The sequence below is a fragment of the Oncorhynchus kisutch genome, linkage group LG12 (genome assembly GCF_002021735.2).
Source record: "Oncorhynchus kisutch isolate 150728-3 linkage group LG12, Okis_V2, whole genome shotgun sequence".
Taxonomy (NCBI): domain Eukaryota; kingdom Metazoa; phylum Chordata; class Actinopteri; order Salmoniformes; family Salmonidae; genus Oncorhynchus; species Oncorhynchus kisutch.
The window spans coordinates 43,357,492-43,382,301 of NC_034185.2; the positions used below are offsets into that span (position 1 = coordinate 43,357,492).

General features: G+C 41.2%; 1 protein-coding gene across 1 annotated transcript; it reads left to right on the forward strand.

Annotated features, from left to right (window-relative positions):
- Positions 1 to 241: 241 nt before the first annotated feature.
- LOC109901024 (alkaline ceramidase 2) lies at positions 242 to 24,388 on the forward strand. Its single transcript, XM_020497000.2, has 6 exons — positions 242 to 611; positions 1,137 to 1,251; positions 4,677 to 4,818; positions 13,520 to 13,657; positions 20,762 to 20,899; positions 21,771 to 24,388. Exons 1-6 carry the CDS (start codon positions 504 to 506, stop codon positions 21,958 to 21,960), a joined length of 831 nt encoding a protein of 276 aa, XP_020352589.1. The 5' UTR covers positions 242 to 503; the 3' UTR covers positions 21,961 to 24,388.
- The last annotated feature ends 422 nt before the right edge of the window (positions 24,389 to 24,810 follow it).

The window sequence follows — 24,810 nt, forward strand, 5'->3', positions numbered from 1 at the left end:
GTAAGTGATATGTGATATGTCCTCTCAGACTGTTGGTCTGGAGTAGGAATAGATAGGGTTAAATAGTGGAATGAGTGGTGTTTTTGTTAGAGAGGGCTAATAGGTGGTAGGGTAATTTTCCTTTTTCCCAATTTTGCATTATTATTTCCAATAATGTAATGTATGTAGACCGTGAATGGCATCACACACCAGTGCAGTAGGTGGCGGTGTATGCAACTAGAAGTTCGATGCGATCCGACAACCAAATCCCAAGAAGAAGATGACGAAGAACAAGAACAATAATTACAGCGCTTTTGCACTTTGTTGAGAGCGGAGTTGCACGACAAGCTTGCATTGGGATATACTGGTGATTTAAAATGCGTTTGAATTTGGATGCATTTTGTATACAGCTACGTGTTTCAAATTATGGTAATTGATCTAGCGGTCCACAGCTGATTTGATAGTCGACTGCTTATCTCAATAGTGACTGCAGAGTCCTATCCATTACTAGAACAAGTCGAGACATGACTAATCCTATGTTTTGGGACCAACTGCAAGCTGGAAGCTCCGAGGTGGACTGGTGTGAAGGCAATTACCTTATTTACCCTAGCATTGCAGAGTTTTATAACACGGTTAGTCATTTATCTTTATGCCAATATTGTAATCTGTTTTGTGACAGCCATTGCTTAGTGTCTGTGTCAATATTTGCTAATCCTTACTTTTCTGCATGGCACTGCTTCCCGTTATTTACTGTATTGTGATTTCGTTTGAATGTTACTACCCCAGATTGGTAGTCGACACATCCTCACTTTTCAACAGTTGGATTTTTAGGACATAGAAAGGGGTAAAGAACACAGGCGCAATGGCACCTCCTGTTTCAACAGCTGTCAGCTACCATCAATGCTGAGTTGTTTGTTTGTTTTTGCCTATCAAGAAGACATCTTGGTATTTAGATGAAACATTTTCATATTGTTCAGTAGGCCTACCTCTTTTATTCGTATACGTGTTCCTAAAGATTCAGAAGTTCTGTTGCAATACAGAGTGAAATTAATGGATGTGTGTATGTATTTGTATCAAGCATATCACATGCATGGTAACTTTTATGCTACAATTCTGCTCACATTTTCATTCCCTTCATTTTTTCCCCCTCATTTCAGATCAGCAACATCTTGTTTTTTGTTTTACCGCCTATATTAATGTGCTTGTTCCGCCAGTATGCAACACATTTCAACAGTGGAATATATCTCATTTGGATTCTACTGGTTGTGATTGGTAAGTTGTTTTGACAAAGCATGATGATTCCTTCATATACTTTGACGTGTGTGTGTGGTCTGAACGTCATCTTATTTTAAGGGCACTCATACTTATCGGTTTACATCTGAAAAAAGGTGGAAGACTTAAGGATGGCCATGTCACTAAAATGGCCATGCCTAGGTGTATGATGACACCAACCAAACATTGCTATCACAGTTAGTGCATTCGGAAAGTATTCAGACCCCTTGACTTTTAACACATTTTGTTACGTTACACCCTTATTCTAAAAATGATTAAACATTTTTTTTACACACTATCCCATAATGACAAACCAAAAACAGGTTTTCAGAACATTTAGCAAATGTTTTAAAAAAAATCTACTTCACATTTACGTAAGTACAGCCTCAGGTCTTCTTGGGTATGGCACTACAGCTTGGCTCACCTGTATTTGGGGAGTTTAATCACATTCTTCTCTGCAGATCCTCAAGCTCTGTCAGGTTGGTTGGGAAGCGTCACTGCACTGCTATTTTAGATCGGGTTCAAGTCTGGGCTCTGGCTGGGCCACTCAAGGACATTCAGAGACTTGTCCTGACGCCAATCCTGCATTGTCTTGGCTGTGTGCTTAGGGCCGTTGTCCTCTTAGATGGTGAACCTTCACCCCAATCTGAGGTCCTGAGCGCTCTGGAGCAGGTTTTCATCAAGAATCTCTCTGTACTTTGCTCCGTTCATCTTTCCCTTGATCCTGACTAGTCTCCCAGTCTCTGCTGCTGAAAAACATCCCCACAGCATGCTGCTGCCACCACCATGCTTCACCATAGGGATGGTGCCAGGTTTGGGGCAATTGTGCGCCGCCCCATAGGTCCTCCGGTCGCGGCCGGCTATGACAGAGCCTGGACTCGAACCAGGATCTCTAGTGGCACAGCTAGCACTGCCTTGAACCACTGCACCACTCGGGAAGCAACTTCTTCCATTTAAGAATGATGGAGGCCACTGTTTTCTTGGAGACCTAAAATGCTGATAATTTATTTGGTACCCTTCTCCAGATCTGTGCCTCGACACAATCCTGTCTCTGAGCTCTACGGACAATTCCTTCAACCTCGTGGCTTGGTTTTTGCTCTGACATCTGTGGGATATTATGTAGACAGGTGTGGGCCTTTCCAAATCTTGTCCAATCAATTGAATTTACCACAGGTTGACTCAATCAAGTTGTAAGGATGATCAATGGAAACAGGATGCAGCTGAGCTCAATTTTGAGTCTCGTAGCAAAGGGTCTGAATACTTATGTAAAGAAGGTATTTCTGTTTTTTTATTTTCAAAAGTTTCTGAACCGGTTTTTGCTTTGTCATTAACTTCTTGGTGACAGGGGGCAGTATTTTTCACATCCGGATGAAATGCATGCCCAAATTCAACTGCTTGCTACTCATCCCCAGAAGTTAAGATATGTATATTATTAGTAGATTTTGATAGAAAACACGGAGGTTTCTAAAACAGTTTGAATGATGTCTGTGAGTATAACATAACTCATATGGCAGGCAAAAACCTGGGAAGAAAATCCAACCAGGAAGTGGGAAATCTGAGGTTTGTAGGTTTTCAACTCTTTGCTTATACAAGATACAGTGGAAATGGGGTCATGTTGCACATCCACTTGAATTTGGCGCCCTGCAGTTTCATTGGCTGTTGACGAGGTGAGACGCTACTGTCCCACATACCCTAGAGGTTAAAGAAAAAAATAAGCAAACACGTTTGGTGTTCGTCAAAAGGCATGTGGGAGACTCCCCAAACATATGGAAGAAGGTACTCTGGTCAGATGAGACTAAAATGTAGCTATTTGGCCATCAAGGAAAACGCTATGTCTGGCCAAACCCAACACCTCCCATCACCCTGAGAACACCATCCTCACAGTGAAGCATGGTGGTGCCATGATGTATAAACATCATTCCACTTTCACGTTATGGGGTATTGTGTGTAGGCCAGTGAAACAAAATCTAAATTTTTATCCATTTTCAGGCTGTAACACAACAAAATGTGGAGAAAGTGAAAGGGTGTGAATAGTTTAAGAGTTCAACTGATATTCCTCTGGTTTTGCATTCAGCCCCGATGCCAAGACAAAACCTCTCGAATCTTGGCCATTCTGCCGTGTTTGTGAAGTCAAAGGGGACTGGAATAGTTATTTCTACAGCTGCCATTTCTATTTTGTTAGGTCTCTGCGAAGCCTACACTGCAAAGTATTGTACAGGCTGTGTGGTTGCCTAAATTTACAGCATCACCCACAATCTCAAACAACATATTCAACTGTGTCCTGATCTGCAAGTCTGCAGTCTAAAATGGATGACTATAAAGACCGTAAAATAGATTCCAGAGAGTTAATAGCATACTGCATTACATGTCTAGTGGGACAGCAGCTGCACTGTGGCCACAATTCGCATAACTTCTGCCTCTTCTTACAGTTTCTAGAGCTGAGTTCACCTCTGACCTGAGTTGGAACACAGAGCTGGAATCTAATCTAGAGTTGTATGCCTGGTCTCCTGGCTCCTTCCTCTGTCTAGCTAGGCCCTACTCAGAGTGTCTGGATGCAGTGAACACTAAGAGGATGTTTCCCAATTCTGGTCCCGTTGACCTGAAGGGCAAAAACAAAAATGTGCCCCCTTTTTAGTCCCCAGGACCAGAATTGAGAAACACATCTTCTGTTCACTGCATGCAGTTCTGAAGGGACTGGATAAGTCAAGCAGTGTGGCAATGGCTCCACCTTGGTGAAAGAGATTGGACACCACAACATAAATAATCTTTAGTTATTAATTTATTCCACTGTAGCCTAAGAACACGTTTCCGCCGCAGCTGTCCTCTGAGATGGCCCCACCTTGCCTTCCCATGGACAAAAGAGAGATTTTGCCACATTGTTCACCTGTGTGGTTCTGTCGGCTCTGGGGAGGTTAGAGTTTAGGTGGGGGAAGGGCTAGGGTTTGATGTCTGTAGGGAGATAATTGTGTTTCAGGTGAACTCTCCCTCTGTTTTCAATTGACTTCTGAGAGGATGTGTGAAATTGTGTTTCAAAACATCCTGCCGCTAATCAGATAAGTTTGATTTCTGCAAGGGTGATATTTCCTTGTTTCGAAAGAACCAAGACCACAACTTGACATTTTTGGAAAATTATCACAAAGTAATAATATAAAAGTTAATAAAATTAGTCTGGGGGAGTTGAGGAGCTCTGTGTGCCTGCAAATCCTGTGCATCTGAAATGGTACCCTATTCTGGAGTCACTGCTTTTGACCAGAGTTACAGCAATTTCATTCATAGTCCAAATAACACACCACCTGTGGACTACCAGTAACACCTGCTGTCAATAGCCCCACAAATGATCAGATTTTGTCTTATTATGCCTATTAAAAGGCACAGTGTTGGTTTTGTCTAGTATGTAACTCTGGTGTGTGTCTCCCTTGCCTCAGGTATTGGCTCCACATACTTCCATGCCACCCTCAGTTTCCTGGGTCAGATGCTGGATGAGTTGTCCATCCTGTGGGTGCTCATGTGTGCCATCGGCATGTGGTTCCCCAAGAGATATCTGCCCAAGATGTTCAGGAATGACAGGTGAGTCAACAGTTTGCCTTGTTTCACTGCTCAATGCACGCCCACGCAATTGGCCATTGCGCTTCGATGTTTGCAGATATGAAGGGTCTGTGCAGACTCTAGCCTTTTTGGGGACTGGTTGGTACTACATGATATCAAATCAAATGTTATTTGTCACATGCTTCGTAAACCGTGATATGCTGATATGCTAAACAGTGATACATACGTACGTACGTTAAACATACATTGCGTACCATACATACATGCATACACTTGTGTGTCCTTTTGAAATTATCTGGATTTCTGCATAAATTAGTCATATAATTATATCTTTATATTCGTAAAGATTTACATTTACATAATTTAAACATTTGCAGTGTAGGTTTGAAAAAGTATGTGAACCCCAAGGCTAATGACTTCTCCAAAAGCTAATTGGAGTCAGCTAACCTGGAGTGTAGTCATTGAGGTGAGATTGGAGAAGTTGGTTAGAGCTGCCCTGTCTTATAAAAACACTCACAAAATGTGAGTTTGCTATTCACAAGAAGCATTGCCTGATGTGAACCATGCCTCGAACAAAAGAGTTCTCAGAAGACCCAAGATTGTTGTCGACTTGCATAAAGCTGGAAAGGGTTACAAAAGTATCTCTAAAAGCCTTGATTGTCTATAAATGGAGGAAGTTTAGCAGTGTTACTCTCCCTATGAGTGGCCGTCCTGCAAAGATGACTGCAAGAGCACAGCGCATAATGCTCAATGAGGTTAAGAAGAATCTTAGTGTCAGCTAAAGACTTAAATAAATCTCTGGAGCATGCTAACATCTCTGTTGACGAGTCCACGATACGTAAAACATTAAACAAGAATCTTGTTCATGGGAGGACACCACGGAAGAAGCCACTGCTGTCCAAAAAAAACATTGCTGCACGTCTGAAGTTCGCAAAAGAGCATCTGGATGTTCCACAGTGCTACTGGCAAAATATTCTGAGCTGTTGAGCTGTTTGGAAGGAACACAACACTATGTGTAGAGAAAAAGGCACAGGACACCTTCATCAACCTCATCCCAACTGTGAAGTATGGTGAAGGGAGCATCATGGTTTGGAGCTGCTCAGTCCGATGATGCTGTGACACACTGCCCCAGATCATGACGGACCCACCACCTCCAAATGGTGTTGATGTGAGCCATGACCAGCCTTTTTAAAGCATTTCATGGCTATAGATTTTAGTGCTACACCTTCATCAACCTCATCCCAACTGTGAAGTATGGTGAAGGGAGCATCATGGTTTGGAGCTGCTCAGTCCTATGATGCTGTGACACACTGCCCCAGATCATGACGGACCCACCACCTCCAAATGGTGTTGATGTGAGCCATGACCAGCCTTTTTAAAGCATTTCATGGCTATAGATTTTAGGTAGGTTACCTTGGCGTTCTTGGGCACGAGGACTAGTAGGTTGGCTTGAAACAAGCTGGTATTAGACTGGGTCAGAGATGGGAGCCCTAAGTGAAGCAGTGGTCTAAGGCACACACCACAGTGTAAGAGGCGTCACTACAGTCCCTGGTTCGAATCCAGGCTGAATCTCATCTGGCCGTGATTGGGAGTCCTATAGGGCGGTGCACAGTGTTGTCCTGGTTTGGCTGGGGTAAGGCCGTCATTGTAATTAAGAATTAGTTCTTAACTGGCTTGCCTAGTTAAATTAAATAAACATGTCAGTGAAAACACTGACCAGCTGGTCAATAATGTAAAATATTACATTTCTAAGTTTTAATTTGTTCTCCTTTGAGTAAGCAACTTTCTTTCTGCAATATTAAGTGGATACACCCTCCAAAAAACAAACAAAAAAAACCTTCCGGATGAAAGAAACACTTATACTTCCGGTGCCAAAAGAGATGGTCGCTTCGCGTTCCTAGGAAACTATGCAGTATTTTTTTCCCACCCAGGACAATGGATTGGATCCCAGCCGACGACCCAAAACAACGACGTCGTAAAAGAGGCAAACGAAGCGGTCTTCTGGTCAGGCTCCGGATCGCGCACCGCTCCCTAGCATACTACTCGCCAATGTCCAGTCTCTTGACAAAAAGGTTGATGAAATCCGAGCAAGGGTAGAATTCCAGAGAGACATCCGAGACTGTAATGTTCTTTGCTTCACGGCAACATGGCTCACTCGAGAGACTCTAACGGAGTCGGTGCAGCCAGCTGGTTTCATCGCGCCGACAGAAACTACCATCTTTCTGGTAAGAATAGGGGTGGAATGATTAACGAGACATGGTGTGATCATAACAACATACTCGTCCTTCTGTTCACCTGACTTAGAATTCCTCACAATTAAATGTCGACCGCATTCTCTACCAAGGGAATTCTCTTTGTATATTTTCCCCCCCAAGCAGACATATCGATGGCCCTGAACTAACTTTATTTGACTCTATGTAAACTGGAAACCACATCCTGAGGCTGCGTTCATTGTAGCTGGGGATTTTAACAAGACTCCCTAAACTGTATCAGCATATCGATTGTGCTACCAGGGCTGGTAACCATGGATCATTGCTATTCTAACTTCCGCGACGCATATAAGGCCCTCCCCCGCCCTCCTTTCGGAAAAGCTGACCACAACTCCATTTTGTTGCTTCCAGCCTATAGACAGAAACTAAAACAAGAAGCTCCCATGCTCTGGTCTGTTCAACGCTGGTCCGACCAATCTGATTCCACGCTTCAAGACCGCTTCGATCATCGTGGATTGGGATATGTTCCGCATTGCGTCAAACAACAACATTGATGAATATGCAGATTCGGTGAGCGAGTTCATTAGAAAGTGCATTGACGATGTCGTACCCATAGTAACGATTAAAACAACTCCAAACCAGAAACTGGATTGATGGCAGTATTCGCGTGAAACTGAAAGCGCGAACCACTGCTTTTAACCAGGGCAAGGTGACCGGAAACATGACCAAATACAAACAGTGTAGCTATTCCCTCCAAGGCAATCAAACAAGCTAAGCGTCAGTATAGCGACAAAGTAGAGTCTCAATTCAACGGCTCAGACACGAGGTATGTGGCAGGGTCTACAGTCAATCACGGATTACAAAAAGAACACCAGCCCCGTCGCGGACCAGGATGTCTTGCTCCCAGACAGACTAAATAACATTTTTGCCCACTTTGAGGACAATACAGTGCCATTGTCGCGGCCCGCTACCCAAACCGGCGGACTCTCCTTCACTGCAGCCGACGTGACTAAAACATTTTAAACGTGTTAACCCTCGCAGGGCTGCAGGCCCAGACGGCATCCCCAGCCGCATCCTCAGAGCATGCGCAGACCAGCTGGCTGGTGTGTTTATGGACATATTCAATCAATCCTTGTCCCAGTCTGCTGTTCCCACATGCTTCAAGAGGGCCACCATTGTCCCTGTTCCCAAGAAAGCTAAGGTAACTGAGCTAAACGACTACCACCCTGTAGCACTCACTTCCGTCATCATGAAGTGCTTTGAGAGACTAGTCAAGGACCATATAACCTCGTCCCTACCTGACACCCTAGACCCACTCCAATTTGCTAACTGCCCAAATAGGTCCACAGACGACGCAATCGCAACCATACTGCACACTGCCCTAACCCATCTGGACAAGAGGAATAGCTGTGAGAATCCTGTTCATCGACTACAGCTCAGCATTTAACACCATATTACCCTCCAAACTCGTCACCAAGCTGGAGACGCTGGGTCTCGACCCCGCCCTGTGCAACTGGGTACTGGACTTCCTGATGGGCCGCCCCCAGGTGGTGAGGGTAGGTAACAACATCTCCACCCCGCTGATCCTCAACACTGGGGCCCCACAAGGGTGCGTTCTGAGCCTTCTCCTGTACTCCCTGTTCACAATTGGTCCACCCACACAGACCGCATCGTGAAGAAGGCGCAGCAGCGCCTCTTCAACCTCAGGAGGCTGAAGAAATTTGGCTGGTCACCAAAAGCACTCACAAACATCTACAGATGCACAATCGAGAGCATCCTGTCGGGCTGTATCACTGCCTGGTACGGCAACTGCTCCACCCACAACCGTAAGGCTCTCCAGAGGGTAGTGAGGTCTGCACATCGCATCACCGAGGGCAACCTACCTGCCTTCCAAGACACCTACACCACCCAATGTCACAGGAAGGCCATAAAGATCATCAAGGACAACATCCACCCGAGCCACTCCCTGTTCACCCCGCTATCATCCTGAAGGCGAGGTCAGTACAGGTGCATCAAAGCAGGGACCGAGAGACAGAAGCTGTTTTTCTATCTCAAGGCCATCAGACTGTTAAACAGACACCACTAACATCGAGTGGCTGCTGCCAACACACTGACTCAACTCCAGCCACTTTAATAATGGAAATTGATGTAAAAATGTATCACTAGCCACTTTAAACAATGCTACTTAATATGTTTACATGCCCTACATTACTCATCTCATATGTATATACTGTATTCGATATCATCTACTGCATCTTGCCTATGCCGTTCTGTACCATCACTCCTTCCTATCTTTATGTACATATTCTTTATCCCTTTACAGTTGTGTGTGTGTGTATAAGGTAGTAGTTTTGGAATTGTTAGGTTAGATTACTCGTTGGTTATTACAGCATTGTCGGAACTAGAAGCACAAGCATTTCGCTACGCTCACATTAAAATCTGCTAACCATGTGTATGTGACCAATTTGATTGCAGTTTCATAGATGTTTATTTTACCATGAGCTTTTTCCACTCTTGATGTTTCATAAAGTTTGCTGTTGGCTACTCTTTGTCATGTGGCCATTGATATGACCATGTTTAATAATAGTCCTGTCTGAGATAGCTGACACCAGTCAAAGCTGCATCACATGTCCCTATACCCCTTTCCATTGTCATTAAAGGCATTATGGACACCTCTGGTGGCTGTCATCCATGTGTACTCTACCTAGTTATTTCAGCTAACGTCAGCCTAAATGGCAGCACATCTATTAGTTTTGCCATTATGGGTCCTTGAGACGACAGTCAGGAAGGAGACTGTCAGTCCTATTGTCTCTAAGGACTTTCCTTAGTCGTACCTGGATCGTTAGTGGCACAAAAGAATATGATCACAAATAGGATGTAGGGAATCATTGTAAATAAAAACATTTATTGAAGTTGATGTCTCACGTGACATGTTGCATTACATCTCAAGTCGAATTACTGGCGCTAAACAACTCACCCTCACTCATCTCCACAATCAATAAGGGCTCTGAGGACATCCTCTATTCACAATGTCGCAGCTGCTCCCTTCAGGAAGAAGGCACAGAGTTCCCAAAGTGACGACTTCTCTAGGGCTACAGTGCCTTCAGAAAGTATTGATACCCCTTGACTTATTCCACATTTTGTTGTGTTAAGGGCTGTTGGATGACTGTATTACTGCAACACCGGCGGTCACGAGTCATGACGCCAGTCAAATTCCACGTGACCCTTTATTCACTATAATTAGGCTTCTCCAAGCTCTGATGCTGCTGATGGTGATTATAGTAGCCTACCAAACTTGCAAACTACCTGGTACTCAGCACTCTGTCCCTCTAATCACTCTGACATCAATGCAAATGTGATTGAAAATCGAATCAAATCATTTGAGATCCCCATTAGCTCATGTTGCGCAGGCTATGCAATTGCATGAGAAATCAGAGTGATGGCCTCTAAAAAGAGGAGAATCCCATCAACTTTCTATAGGCTAGGCCTACTATATTTATTTATTTCTCAACTTTCCTAATATTAAGCACATTGCTTCACTTTTCAACAGGAGTATAGCCTACCTGGCTGGCATGAAAACAAACAACGGTAAAAGCGTCCTCCATTTGCTATTTAAGAGCATGTTTTGAGACCGGTGCATGATAATGGTCAATTCTAAATCAAAACAAGTTTCACACATACAGTACCAGTCAAAAGTTTGGACACCGACTCATTCCATGGTTTTTCACTATTATTGTAGAATAATAGTGAAGACATCAAAACTATGAAATAACACATATGGGATCATGTAGTAACCAAAAAAGTCTTAAACAAATCTAAATATATTTGAGATTCTTCAAAGCAGCCACCATTTGCCCTGATGACAGCATTGCAAAGTCTTGGCATTCTCTCAACCAGCTTCATTAGGTAATCACCTGGAGAGCATTTCAATTAACAGGTGTGTCTTGTTAAAAGTTAATTTGTGGTATTTCTTTCCTTCATGAGTTTGAGTCAATCAGTTGTTGTGACAAGGTAGGGGAGTATACAGAATATAGCCTTATTTGGTAAAATACCATATTATGGAAAGAACAGCTCAAATAAGTGAAGAGAAACAAAAGTCCATTACTTCGACTGACCTTCATGTCATAATCTGGAAATTTTCAAGAACTTTGAAAGTTTCTTCAAGTGCAGTCGTAAAAACCATCTAGCGCTATGATGAAACTGGCTCTCATGAGGACCACCACCCAGAGTTGTCTCTGCTGCAGGGGATAAGTTCATTAGAGTTAACTGCACCTCAGATTGCAGCCAAATAAATGCTTCACAGAGTTCAAGTAACAGACACATCTCAACATCAACTGTTTTAGAGGAGACTGCGTGAATCAGGCCTTCATGGTCGAATTTCTGCATAGAAACCACTGCTAAAGGACACGAATAATAAGAAGAGACTTGCTTGTGCCAAGAAACACGAGCAATGGACATGACCGGTGGAAATCTGTCATTTGGTCTGAGTCCAAATTTGAGATTTTTGGTTCCAACCGCCGTGTCTTTGTGAGACAGAGAATAGATAAACAGATGATCTCCGCATGTGTAGTTCCCACCGTGAAGCATGGAGGAGAAGGTGTGGGGGGTGCTTTGCTGATGACACTGTCTGTGATTTATTTAGAATTCAAGGCACACTTAACCAGCATTGCTACCACAGAATCCTGCCGCAATATGCCATCCTATCTGGTTTGCGCTTAGTGGGACTATCATTTGTTTTACAACAGGACAATGACACAAAACACACCTCCAGACTGTGTAAGGACTATTTGACCAAGAAGGAGAGTGATTGATTGAGTGCTGCATCAGATGACCTGGCCTCCACAATCACCCGACCTCAACACAATTGGGTTGAGCAGCCAACAAGTGCTCAGCGTATGTGGGAACTCCTTCAAGACTGTTGGAAAAACATTCCTCACATGAAGCTGGTTTACTGAATGACAAGAGTGCAAAGCTGTCATCAAGGCAAATAAATGGTGGCTACTTTAAAGAGTTTTTTTTATTTTAAGTTAACACTTTTGGTTACTACATGATCCCATATGATTTATTTCATAATTTGATGTCTTCACTATTATTCTACGATGTAGAAAATAGTGAAAATAAACACCCTAAAATCAGTAGGTGTGTCAACTTTTTACTGGTACTCTATAAATAAAAAATATAAACTATATAATGTTGTGGATCAGTCCTCAGTTTTCTCCTATCACAGGCATTAAACATTGTAACTGTTTTAACAATGCCATTGGCCTCATGGTGAAATCACTGAGTGCGTTCCTTCCTCTCTGGCAACTGAGTTAGGAAGGATGCCTGTATCGTTGTAGTGACTGGGTGTATTGATACACAATCCAAAGTGAAATTAGTAACTTCACCATGCTCAAAAGGATAGTCAATATTCAAAAATTTATTATTTTTACCCATCTACCAATAGGTGCCAGAAGCATACCACCCTGCATCCCACTTTTATCTGAAGCTAAGCAGGGTTGGTCCTGGTCTGTCTCTGGGTGGCAGACTAGATGATGCTGGAAGTGGTGTTGGAGGGCCAGTAGGAGGCACTCTTTCCTCTGGTCAAAAAAATTAATAAAAAAACACTTAGCCAGGCCACCGAGGTTAACACCCCTAAATTCCCAATACCACCATGGCCACCTAATCGTTCCCAGCTTCCAATTGGCTCATTCATCCCCCCTTCCTCTCCCTTGTAATCTTTCCCCCTGTCATTGCTGTAAATGAGAACGTGTTCTCAGTCAACTTACCTGGTAAAATAAGGGTTAAATGAATGCAAATAAACGGTGTCCTTCTTTGCGACGCATTGAAAAACCTCTCTGGACCTTGTGGTTGAAACTGCGTTTGAAATTCACTGATGTTGAATACTTGACTAATGACATTTCAGCTTTTCAGTTGTAATTAATTTATAAAAAATTATAATAGCATAATTCAGTTGTAATTAATTTATAAAAAATTATAATAGCATAATTCCACTTTGACATTATGGGGTGTGTGCAGGCCAGTGACAATCTGAATTTTATCCATTTTAAATTCAGGCTGTAACACAACAAAATGTGGAAAAAGTCAAGGAGTGTGAGTACTTTCTGAAGGCACTGTTTGTCCTTCTTTGTAACCAAAGCCATCACATCTCTGAAATCCAGCCTGGTCTGGGCTTGCACTTTACTGAACTTTTTTGACCTACCATTGCACACTGCATTTTGATCCAGTGCATTTGGATTGATGTGAAGTGTTTCCTGTGTTGGTGGCTTTGGACGGGTATCCTGGCTAAACTGTCCTACATCAAAATAAAGGATTTTTCAAATCCTCAGATAAATTGCATCTATTTGAAACTTCAATATACAGCTGTTTTTGTTATTTTATACTGTTTTTCTGTTTGTGCACTATACTCCCATGTCGCACTCTTCCCAGTGCTCATCACATTCTAAATAAAGCAGATGCAGCTTTGCCAGTATGTTTTGCTCTGTGGTCATATAGGTATCTTTACCTTCCAGGTCAAGGTTCAAAGTAGTCATCGGCATCTTGTCCGGGATCACCACTGGTTTGGCCTTCGTTAAGCCCGTCATCAACTCGGTGTCTCTGATGACTCTGGGTATCCCCTGCACCGTTCTGCTCATTACTGAGCTCAAAAGGTGAGAATGATTCACTGTTTACTTCAACAGGTGAGTTATTAAGAACAAACACCAACAAATATCACATGCAATAGACTAGCTGGTACATCCTGTTGCAGAAGTGGGACCAAGTCACTATTATTCGAGTCACAAGCAAGTCTTAAGTCACAAGATCCATCTCACGTCGAGTCCCAAGTAGAACAGGTCGAGTCAATTTCCCAGCCCCCGTCCCAACAGGAGGCATTTTGCCTCTTGGTAGGCCGTCATTGTATATAAGAATTTGTTCTTAACTGACTTGCCTAGTTAAAAAAAGAAAAGTCCATGTCGTGCAATTCTAAGATCAAGTCGAGCAAAGTTTTTTCAAGTCATGTCTGAAGTCAAGTAAAAAATCAAATCTATACATGCGATGACTTGTTCAACTAAAAATCTTTCTCTTTTTATTGAGATTACCAGCCTTTTTCATTATTTTGTCTATAACACATTTTGATTATGTAATTGTAAAATGGGGACCTTGTAGCAGTTATAAGGACATGAAATCAGCAGAAGGCAAGATAGGTTGATGGGAAAGTGCTATATCATACAAAATATACATGGGCAATAGCCCAAAAGAAATAGCCTCTGTATCAGGCTTAATCTGTCCTATCTGACAGGATACCGGTAGAGAGCAAGACTGCAAAGCCTCCCCTTGGGAGACCAAATTGCTATATCCATACCATTTATACATGGAACAATAATTTGCATTTCACTAGCGACTCTGCCACAAAATGAGTGACAAAACATGGCCAGATAATTTCAAGTCATCAGTCTCAAGTCAAAGTCGAGTCCCGAGTCTTGAGACTCCAAGTCAAGTCTCAAGTCATCAATTTTTTGTATGGGGCCTACAGCTAGTTGAGTTTGCTGTCCAGCTAAATTATGATTGAGAAGCCTCCACAGATTAAATAATTTATGAATCCATTAAATAACAGATGGCACATTGACATTGAGTCGTTAGTTCTCTTTGAGGGGCCTTATACTGTAGGCCTATGTAGAAACCAGGGTTGGTGTCAAGTCCATTCCAGGAAGAGCATTGAAATGTAATTAATTAATTGGGAAAAAAATCTTCTGGATATGAATGTCAATTCATCTCCTGAATTGGAATGTAATGGATCTGAATGAAAGAATACACCCTCAAATGTAATTATAATTTTTTATAAAAGAATTTGTGGCCTGTTGCTGAGTGAATGTGAAATAGATAGTACTCCAGGCGTCTGAATGTTTTGAAACTGTATCTAATGAGGTGTGTTTCGGTGTGTGTGCACATGCGATAGTGGACGTGTGTGGGTATGCACGCGAAAGCCGCAAAGTTGAGCCTCAGGGATAATGTCTTCCTCTCACTCGCATTGAAAATAACGATTTGCCTCACTTTGCGGATTCTACATCAAAACCTTACCTCAATTAATGTGATTTAGTGTTGGATAATATGTAAGCATCAACAATTCCCAGTGCTTTACGAAAGTGACAAGTGTAATGTTATAGTGATGTCACAAGTTTCATGGCAAGTAAGCAACACATGAAGTGGACTCAATTTCCCAGGGAAAAGAGTTGTCATCCAGAGGCACGTATTTATTTCTAAACTAGGCACACAATTGGTGACCTAAAACAGGTTGTTAAAGGACCATGGAGTTCAGTCTGCTTCTTGTTTCATGATACTGGTATCGTGACAACACTATGTTGTAGTGTAGTAATTTTCAACCAGTAATGGGCAACACTCAGTCAGTGTTAAGTACATTTCTAAATGTTTTTAGGTCAGAGTGTAGTAGCAGTTAACACACAGAAAACCATTTAGACAGGAAACAAGTTAGTCACATTTTGGAGAGTCCACATTTTTGACTATGGTTATGTGTCACCTATTTTGCATGGTGTTACTTTGAGCCTTTTCAATAGTGTGTTGCTGTCAATGTTGAAGGAAATAACATTCTTCCAAATAGCAGCACAAAGGGCCATTCCTGTCATGTGCGCGTGTCGGTTTGTGTATATGCACCTGTGTGGAAGTGGGTGCATGATGTTTTTTCCTTTTCCTACAAGACTGACTCACTTAAAGCATTTAGCCTTGATTCATCCATTGTTCTACTTGTTTCTGATTCTTGACATAGCTCACACGGCCAGTCATTGATATCGTTGTTTTGTTTTCGTAGTTCTGCTAAATGGATGACAGTTCCTGCAGGAGACCCTTTGAAACATGGCCTGCTGCATTCTAGTACATCACAATTGATTTTGTAACTCCGATAACATTTCCCTCTAGTTTATCAACTGAGCCAATAGCTTAGCATCTTACCCACTCTCATTGAACTAAAACAGTTAGCGCTCTCATGTCAAACGCTAAGTGCATTGTTTTTATTAACAATTTGAAGTCATTGTTCAGCATGAAGGACTTGTCATAACTCTCCTGTGACGATCTGAGGGATCAGGTTACAGGGGGTCCGCTCTACAGCATGCTCTCTCTCATAGACTGGGAAGTCGACTGTTTTATGGTCGGTCATAAAATACTCTGCCTCTATGCTCTGTAGTGTTCGAGATTGGAATGTAAACTTTGGAACACAGAGAGACCCTTGGACATCAAAAGTTTGAGTAATTAAATAAATGTTTCTACTTTTGAGAATGTGGGAATGTTCGTGGACACTTAGGGGACAGTTATGACGAAAATATAAAATAAAATATACATTAAGTAATGGAACGCCAGGATGGAGTCCCCACATTGGAATGGCTACAAATCCTAGACGTAGAATTACTAGTCTGCAGCTAGAAATTACTTAAACCTAGGACGAGAATACCCACAACCCCCAAAACATCTAATCTAAGAACATGTTACACCTGACGTATCCATTACAACAGACACTATCCAGAGCCACGGAGAAAACTACAACCACGAAGGACATTGTGACTTCTGGGGAAGATAACCAGAGACTCTGATGAACTGACCGCGATTCCAACAGAGAAAAAAATAACGTCATACGGGCATAAAAATATACATTGCAATTATTCTTGAATGAGTGGCCGTTCATGTGAAAAGGATTAGCATTTCAATTAATATAATTATCAACTGTGTGTAGTGAATCCATTTAGTCTTTCCCGCTCTTTCTCAGTCCCCACCCCTTTCCTTTGTCTACCAAGCAATCATATTAGCTTCGTCAGCTAGAGACTTTTTCTTTGTATAATGTAGTAACCCAAATATCTACTGTTTGTTGTGTAATTCTGTGTGGTTAGTTAGTTATACAAAATTGTCTTAATTATTTATTTACTATCGCTGATTCATGATTTAGGCTAGGGTTCGTGCAGATATCTAAGGGGTTGCGACATTCAGTAATGAGAACTGATGAGGTAATAATTCATTAATGGAAGACTGTAATATTAAAATATCTGAAGCGTTATATTCGGAAAATTATAACTCTAAATCTCAACATTTTCCGTGGTGCCCTGACTTCCTAGTGAATTAATGTTTTTACATGATTAGTTTAATCCCTTAATAATTAAACCTAGAGAACTGATTTGATATAAGTCTTCACATTTAATGATAGTGACAGACATAACAGACTCATCTGTTATTTACGCAATACATTTCAAACCATTTTATTTTATTTTATTCATAATCTTGCTAAGTGGGTGAATTTTTTATTTTTAAATCACTGTTAATGCATGATTTGTGTTCTACGTATGTTTTATCATAGAGCCCAGTTTAGAATGGCCTCATCCTGAACTAAAGGAACATATAGGATCTCTGACTATTCCTGGTTGTAACTTCGGGGAAGCACTTGAAAAGGGAACTATTTAATATATGTGGTGCATCTTGCTTTCATTCTATTATCTTTGCGTGCGTTTTCCTTTTTATACCTTGGGGTGAGAGTAGCTTCATCAGACAGACAGACAGACAGTATATTGAAAGCAGGTGCTTGCACACAGGTGTGGAATTATCATCTCCTCATGCTTAGTGTATAGAAATGCTGAGCAGACCCAGTTGCCCATTATTTTTGCTAGAAGAAGAGATCTCAGTGACTTTGAAAGAGGGTTGATTGTTGGGGCACGTTTGGCTGGTGACAGAGACTGCTCATCTTGCTGATGTCACCAGATCTCAACCAAATTGAACACTTATGGGAGATTCTGGAGCGGCACCTGAGACCAGCATTTTTCACCACCATCAACAGAGCACCAATTAATGGAATTTCTCGTGAAAGGATGGTGTTGCATCCCCCCAATAAAGTTCCAGAGACTTGTAGAATCTATTCCAAGGCGCATTGAAGCTGTTCTGGCTCGTGGTGGCCCAACTCCCTATTAAAACACTGATGTATTTCCTTTTATTTTGGCAGTTACCTGTAAGTAAGAGTTTACATCGCAATGGAGATTAGTCTTTTGTCTGCATAAATTGATTGGTACCTGTGTCGCTAGTAGGTGGGTCGTCCACGAAATGAGTCCGTTTTGATATTTTTAGTAGAGATTGTGCACCAATATTGCATTTTAAAAGCCTATTAAATTAAATGAAGTGCCCTTTAAAATTCAATAAATCTTTATAATATTTTTTTTTATATGAACAAGGCAACAGTAAACATGTCGTCCCCCATGACTATCCATTATATTGACCAGATGCTCAAGTCGCTCTAACAATGAAAAGACATTTCTTAAAAAATGGAAGACAGTTAGCCTGGGTACCAGGCTCTTCAGCTGGTTAAAGTGTTGGGCCAGTAACCGAAATGTTGCTGGATCGAAACCTTGAGCCGACACGGTAAAAATCTGTCGTTCTGCCCCAGAGCAAGGCAGTTAACCCACTGTTCCCCGGGTGCCGAAGACGTGGATGTCGATTAAGGTAGGCCACAGCACATCTCTGATTGAGGTATCCCCCTAGGTATCCCCCTTTCCCTAATCCACACCCTGTACTTTGCCTCTTCCTCTCTGATGTGACTCACAAATTTCAGTTAATTACCATAGTTCCTGCCTTGTGCCAATCAGTGCAATTTTGTAAATGACGAATCTCAATGGTGAGATGCATCATTCACCAAGTTTGGTCAAAATTAGGTCAGTGCTGTTTGAGTTTGCGTGTAAGGATGGACGGATGGAGGGACAAAGACTTACTAAAGTACAAAAAAATCTGCATTTTGGCATGTCACCTTGTGCACTCTCTGTGACTTCTAGGAGGATTTTAACTCACTTACTCCCCAGATTTCTCGGTTTTCATCATCATTGGAAATCCCTAGTTATTTTCTTGCTTTGAAAAAGTAGTTTATTGAAAATTTTTATGTTAAAAAAAACCTGTCCCTCATTTTAAGATCAACCCTGTTCTATGAACTGAACTCTCATTTGAATATTTTTTTTATTTGAACCTTTATTTTACTAGGCAAGTCAGTTAAGAACAAAATCTTATTTTACAATGATGGTCTACCCTGGCTAAGTCCTAACCTGGATGACACTGGGCCAATTGTGCGCCACCCTATGGGACTCCCAATCACAGCAGCCAGGGATCGAACCAGGGTCTGTAGTGACCCCTCTAGCACTGAAATGCAGTGCCTTAGACCGCTGTGCCACTCAGGAGCCCAATATGTTGTTACTATTACAAAAATAAATACATCTTAACAAACAAACTTGCATTCAATTGCCCCTCCCCTGTTGCACACAACCAGCTTCCATTCCCCCTGTCACAAGGGGATTTATGGCTGATTTATGACCTGTTATGCTCCACCCTGTGACTTTATTTGGCACTTAATACTCACTTACTATAGGCCTATTTTAACTTCTTGAGACGGGAAACAATTTTTTTTTTTTTTTTTTGACATGTTATGAAGTTGAAAATGTGCACTTCATGACAATGTTAAAATCAAGTGTATTTTTTTTCAACAAGTTACACTCATTTTGTGGAACGACCCCATTGTCATTTCACTACCAATAGTCCCTGTGTTTTTTTTAACATGCGTATGTCTCCTTCAAGCTCAAAGTTGCATCGAAATGTGCTGATATGAGTTAATAGTTCTACCACAGTTCTTCTGACATTCTATTTCCTGACACTGTCTTTGTCCCGTCTCTTTATTTTTGCACTTCCTCTTTTACTGCTCGTTCTCTGCATGCGTTTCCCCTTCTCTGTGCTTAATTAGCCAGATGTACAGACTAGAGCTGGGCGATATGAACAAAAATCCATATCGCGATAAATTGCCTGAATTGATGCGATTAAATATAACAATTTTATAGCATTAATATGCACCACCGTTTATTTTAATTTTTTTTATCCTTTAAACTACTACTACAAGTTTTATGGTTGTGGCCATCAAATGTCCCATTAACAGTCACCCATATTAGCAAACTTCACATTTCTCTAGTACAGCCTACTTTTTGTAATGAACGATATCAGCAAAATGCCTGCGAAAAGTGGTCGGTGTTGAGGATTTAATGGTTTCTCGTCCCAGTACAGACCACATGTCACGACACGGCCCATCGCCACACTTCATTTCCCTGTCAGGCCTAGTGACGCGTCAATGTGACATGGGACTGAGGCTCAGTTAAATACTGCTCATGCAGTGTGTGTATTTGTAAATGGCAGTACACAACTACTGTCTGACTGACTGAATTGGAAGCATTTACCTGACGGGAGTCTACCTGCTTGTTATTATTTTTATACCAGATTCAAAATCTGTATAGGGATTTTAGTTGACTATGGCGGCAGGTAGCCTAGTGGTTAAGAGCAACAGGCCAGTAACCGGAAAGTTGCTGGTTTGAATCCCCAAAAAGACTAGGTGAAAAATCCCTTGAGCAACACACTTAACGCTAATTGCTCCTGTAAGTCGCTCTGGATAAGAGCATTTGCTAAATGACTAAGATGAAAATGTGATATTTCATTTCCCATTGCTTTTTACATGCATGGCTTCCTATTGTTTGAAGCTCTTTTATTTGAAATGCAATCAGAAGTCATATGTATGGGCATTTACTGGAAGTTGTACTGGCATGTGTTGGCTGTAGTTCTTGTCAATATAGAATTTACATTAACAGCAAGCCATGAAGTGTTTGTGTGTGTGTGTGTTTTCTTGCGAACATTTGAATAGTGTGTGTCACGTATATGTCTTTGTGTGGGTACTTATGCATTGCCAATATGTTATTGTGTGGTGTTTGCAGGTGTGAGAACCCACGTGTATTCAAGCTGGGGCTTATCTCTGGGTTTTGGTGGGCTCTGGCTCTACTCTGCTGGATCAGTGACAAGATCTTCTGTGAGATGTGGTCCTCTGTCAACTTCCCCTACCTACACTGTGCTTGGTGAGCTTGAAACTGCATGAAAAGTCATTGAGAGAGTTTTCATTTACATTTTGGTCATTTAGCCGACACTGTTATCCAGAGTGACTTAGTCAGTGAATTCAACTAAGATAAATAAAAGAAATGAATCATTTAAGTGACAATGTTTTCAGACCTCAAAAGTGGTCTAATGGTGATGAGTCCATGCACCACACTGTCTGATATGTAGATCCAGCTACTGTATATGCCTCAATCTCAAATTAGTGGGAAAGATGGGTAGCTACCATTTTAATGTAATCCTTTTAAATGGGGTCATCTTGATGTTCCATCACACATGGTGCACGCATGATGATGACACATATTGTTATGACAATGGCTTTCAGAATTATTTTCCCTTTTTAAGAAGCTTGAATATTTTATTAACCACTCTAATGTATGGCTATTCAATTCTAAGCCTGGGGGATGAAACCTGCAACACCTTTGTTTTCAAAGTCCTAATCAGGTACTGATCTGGGTCACCAGAGGACAGCAATGGTTGGAAATTGCACCTGCTGTTTTTAAGAAGGAAATAATACATGAAGATTAAAAACATGAAATTGTCTTCACACTTTCTGTATTTAAAAATGTCATTTTTCCTGACACCCAGCAGACTAAACTAGTTGAAATCATGTTATAACCAGAAGCTGGTTGAAATTGTCATTATGAACATCCTTACAACCATTTTTGCCCACTGGGCAAGTTCTTTCACGTCAGTGCAGATAGAAGAAAGGAGATGAGGAAAGGAAGCCACTCAAGTTTGTTGAGATATACCATTAGGGCCAGTTTCTCAGCTAGTTTTCTGAGAAACTGGCCCTAAATGTTTTCGGTCCTGACCCCATGACTCTTGTTCCCACAGGCACGTCCTTATCTGCCTAGCCTCCTACCTGGGCTGTGTGTGCTTCGCCTACTTCGACGTCGCCACAGAGGCCCCCGAACGAGGCCCGGTCATCATGTTCTGGCCCAACGAGAAATGGGCCTTCATCGGAGTGCCCTATGTCACTCTACTCTGTGAAACCAAGAAATCTGACTCTGTCAAGGTGACATAACATCCTCAGGGCCCACTGAGCTTGGAAAATTCCTCACTATGAGGTGCTCCCCAAACATGCACACAAAATACGCCCTGATGTCAGACAATCTGAACAATGCATGTAGAATGCTTTAAAATGAAGTACCTCTAAAGTACTTCTCTGACATGCGTGACAAAGGCGACATAACGTGTCCGTTATCGCTTCAAAATGAAATCCCCTCAATAATGCAATAATGTTTATGCAACTTAATGTCAAAGCACAAATGTGTCCCGCAGTCATCTATTAAAGTGACATAAGTGAGGTAACATCAATGCTAAGAAACTTACCAAGTTCTTCATTAATCAACTGCGAATGTAATTCTCAGGCTTTGTTGAGGTGATCGTGAATAATTCAATTTAGAGTAAGGCAGTAATGTATATAGGTGTGTTGCAGTGTTTCTCACAGAAATTTATTTTTTCAGCTCTGGATCTACTATTCAAAATGCTCACTTGCCCTTACATTTTCAGGCAATTAAGCACAAATGGTGAGGACCTTGCCAATGGTGTATATTGTGCAGTATTTACATTTACAGCGTGGCTGACTGATTGTTAATACTGTTATAGACGTATATTAATTAACTCCTTAGACTCATGGGAATTGACCTATAGGGAGAAATTTAAATGTTTCTTACAGAAGAAATATGGAATGCATAACCAAGATAGCAATTAAAAGGGAACAGTTTGGTTAGTTATTGGAAAATTATCACACTAAAGCTGAGGACACAAGACTGAATCCAAACATTACATTTTTTGTGCATTTTACTGTACTTTTCGCCGCATTTGTTGCTAACGAAATCTAAAAATACTCTGGATACATTCAGTTACATGATAAAAAAATATTATTGGAAAATTTGGGTTAGGTACAACATAAGACAAAAAAAATGACAAGTGAGAGATCTAATTGGTGTTCCCAAGTGGCTTCTCCAAAGTGTGCACAGTTCTGAAGTAATTTCAATGCACTTTTTATGACTCAAAGAAGAGTCTTCAACTATAAGGAGCTTTTTTTTCTTCTCTCCTAGCTGTGCCGTTGAGGAACTAGAGCACACACATATGTGTTTTTTTTGTTGGGAACACAGTCCTGCATCCCCGTCTTTACACAATTACTGTTGTTTACGCAATCCAAAACCGGTCCATTATAAATCGCAATCTGGGTCAGGTGGGCATAACGTGAAAGATTGTTCTATTGCCAAAATGACTAGCTAAATCATAAAATATGTACTCAACAGTGTTAGGTCTTCACAAGGCAATTCAGAGAAGGCGATAATCATTTTGGTGCGCATAGAATGGAGTCGTGTGCATTCAGATGCATGGTCCGCTGCAAGTTTATCACGATACAACAAATAGGCTCATTCTGTTCAGGACAACCCAGGGTATAATGCCATGTCATCTGTACATCAAACATGTAATATACATGTTGACACTATATTACTTGAGTTGATATGGTAATGTGAAGTAGACTCACAGGTGTTTGGCTTGGTTGTATGACATCAGAGTGGTATAATCATCCTCATAATTTATAGCCTTTCCCTCACTCAGACAACAAAACATTTGCTAAAGTTGCCCAATTATAGCGGGAGGGATGAAGGCAACTTCTTGTCGCGCGCGGTGCTCAAGTTCAGAACAACTGTCAGTCAAAACCCATACAGAGCTGTGAAGCTGAAATCCTGAGGAAATCCTGAGCTCTGACTCATGTATAGCATGTTACTGTACAGCCATTGTGTTTGAATTTAGGCTCTTAGCAATCTTTTTCCACACGTATATGGGTACGAATGTGAAGCGTTAAGACTTTCTGTATACAGTATTATCTCAGTTATTGCATTATCTACAACTATATTTAAGAGCATTTGTATTATATACTTTAAAATGTAAGGCCGAAAGCAAACTATTTTTTTCTCCCTGTTGAAGGCTCTGGAACACACCTTTTTGAAGTAAGAGGTGTTTAGCTGATTCTTATTTTAAACACTCAACCCCCCCAACCATAGTATTTACTGAATGCGGAGTATTAGAAGAGAAATGTAAGTCAAGTCTCAGATTGTCAGTTGTCATGAAAATGAGAGTAACAGAACTGAAATGTAAAACACTGTCTCAACTGTTCATGATAGTGAATTGCAACCATATAAATACTCGCATAGACATAAAAGGGATAGGTCAGTTACCATAGTAATTGTTTGCTGTTGATGTCTTCATGATGCCTTGACAGCAATATTATGCTGGTTGTTACGTGTCCAACCCTACTGAATAGTTACCCACATGAAGAGAACTAAGAAAGTCTAAACTAGACAAGTTTTTTGCACCTGTTATTTTCAGAAGGGAATAAAGATAAAAGCAACAAGAATAAAACGCACAACTATCTTAATATTTAATCTACCTTTAGGACTAAAATACACTTTTATTATAGGAGATTCATGTGCCATTGAACATTAGTTTTTAGTCCAGGAGTAGATTTTCTCTCTGTCTGGGGAAACTGGCCCTTATTATTTTTATATTTCCTCCTGGAAAATAAGTGGTGCAAGTGCTAAACAACTCTGGATGGCCAATGAAGTAGGTCTATTTAACAAATGAATTAATAATTATGTTATGAATTTAAGTTGCTTTCTTAATTGTAATTTTTGTGCCAAAATTGAAGTTTTTTTTTTTTTTACATTACTTTTAGCCCTTAGAGAGAAATATAAGGCATGCAATGCATATCCAATTAAGAGGCACTGCAAGCCTTGCGTGAAGCTGGTTGGCTTTTTCAATATGCCATGATCTGACCTATCGGTTGATTCCATGTCAGTGAATTGAAATTGAGTAATTGAATACAACTGCTCAACCTACACTACCATTTGGA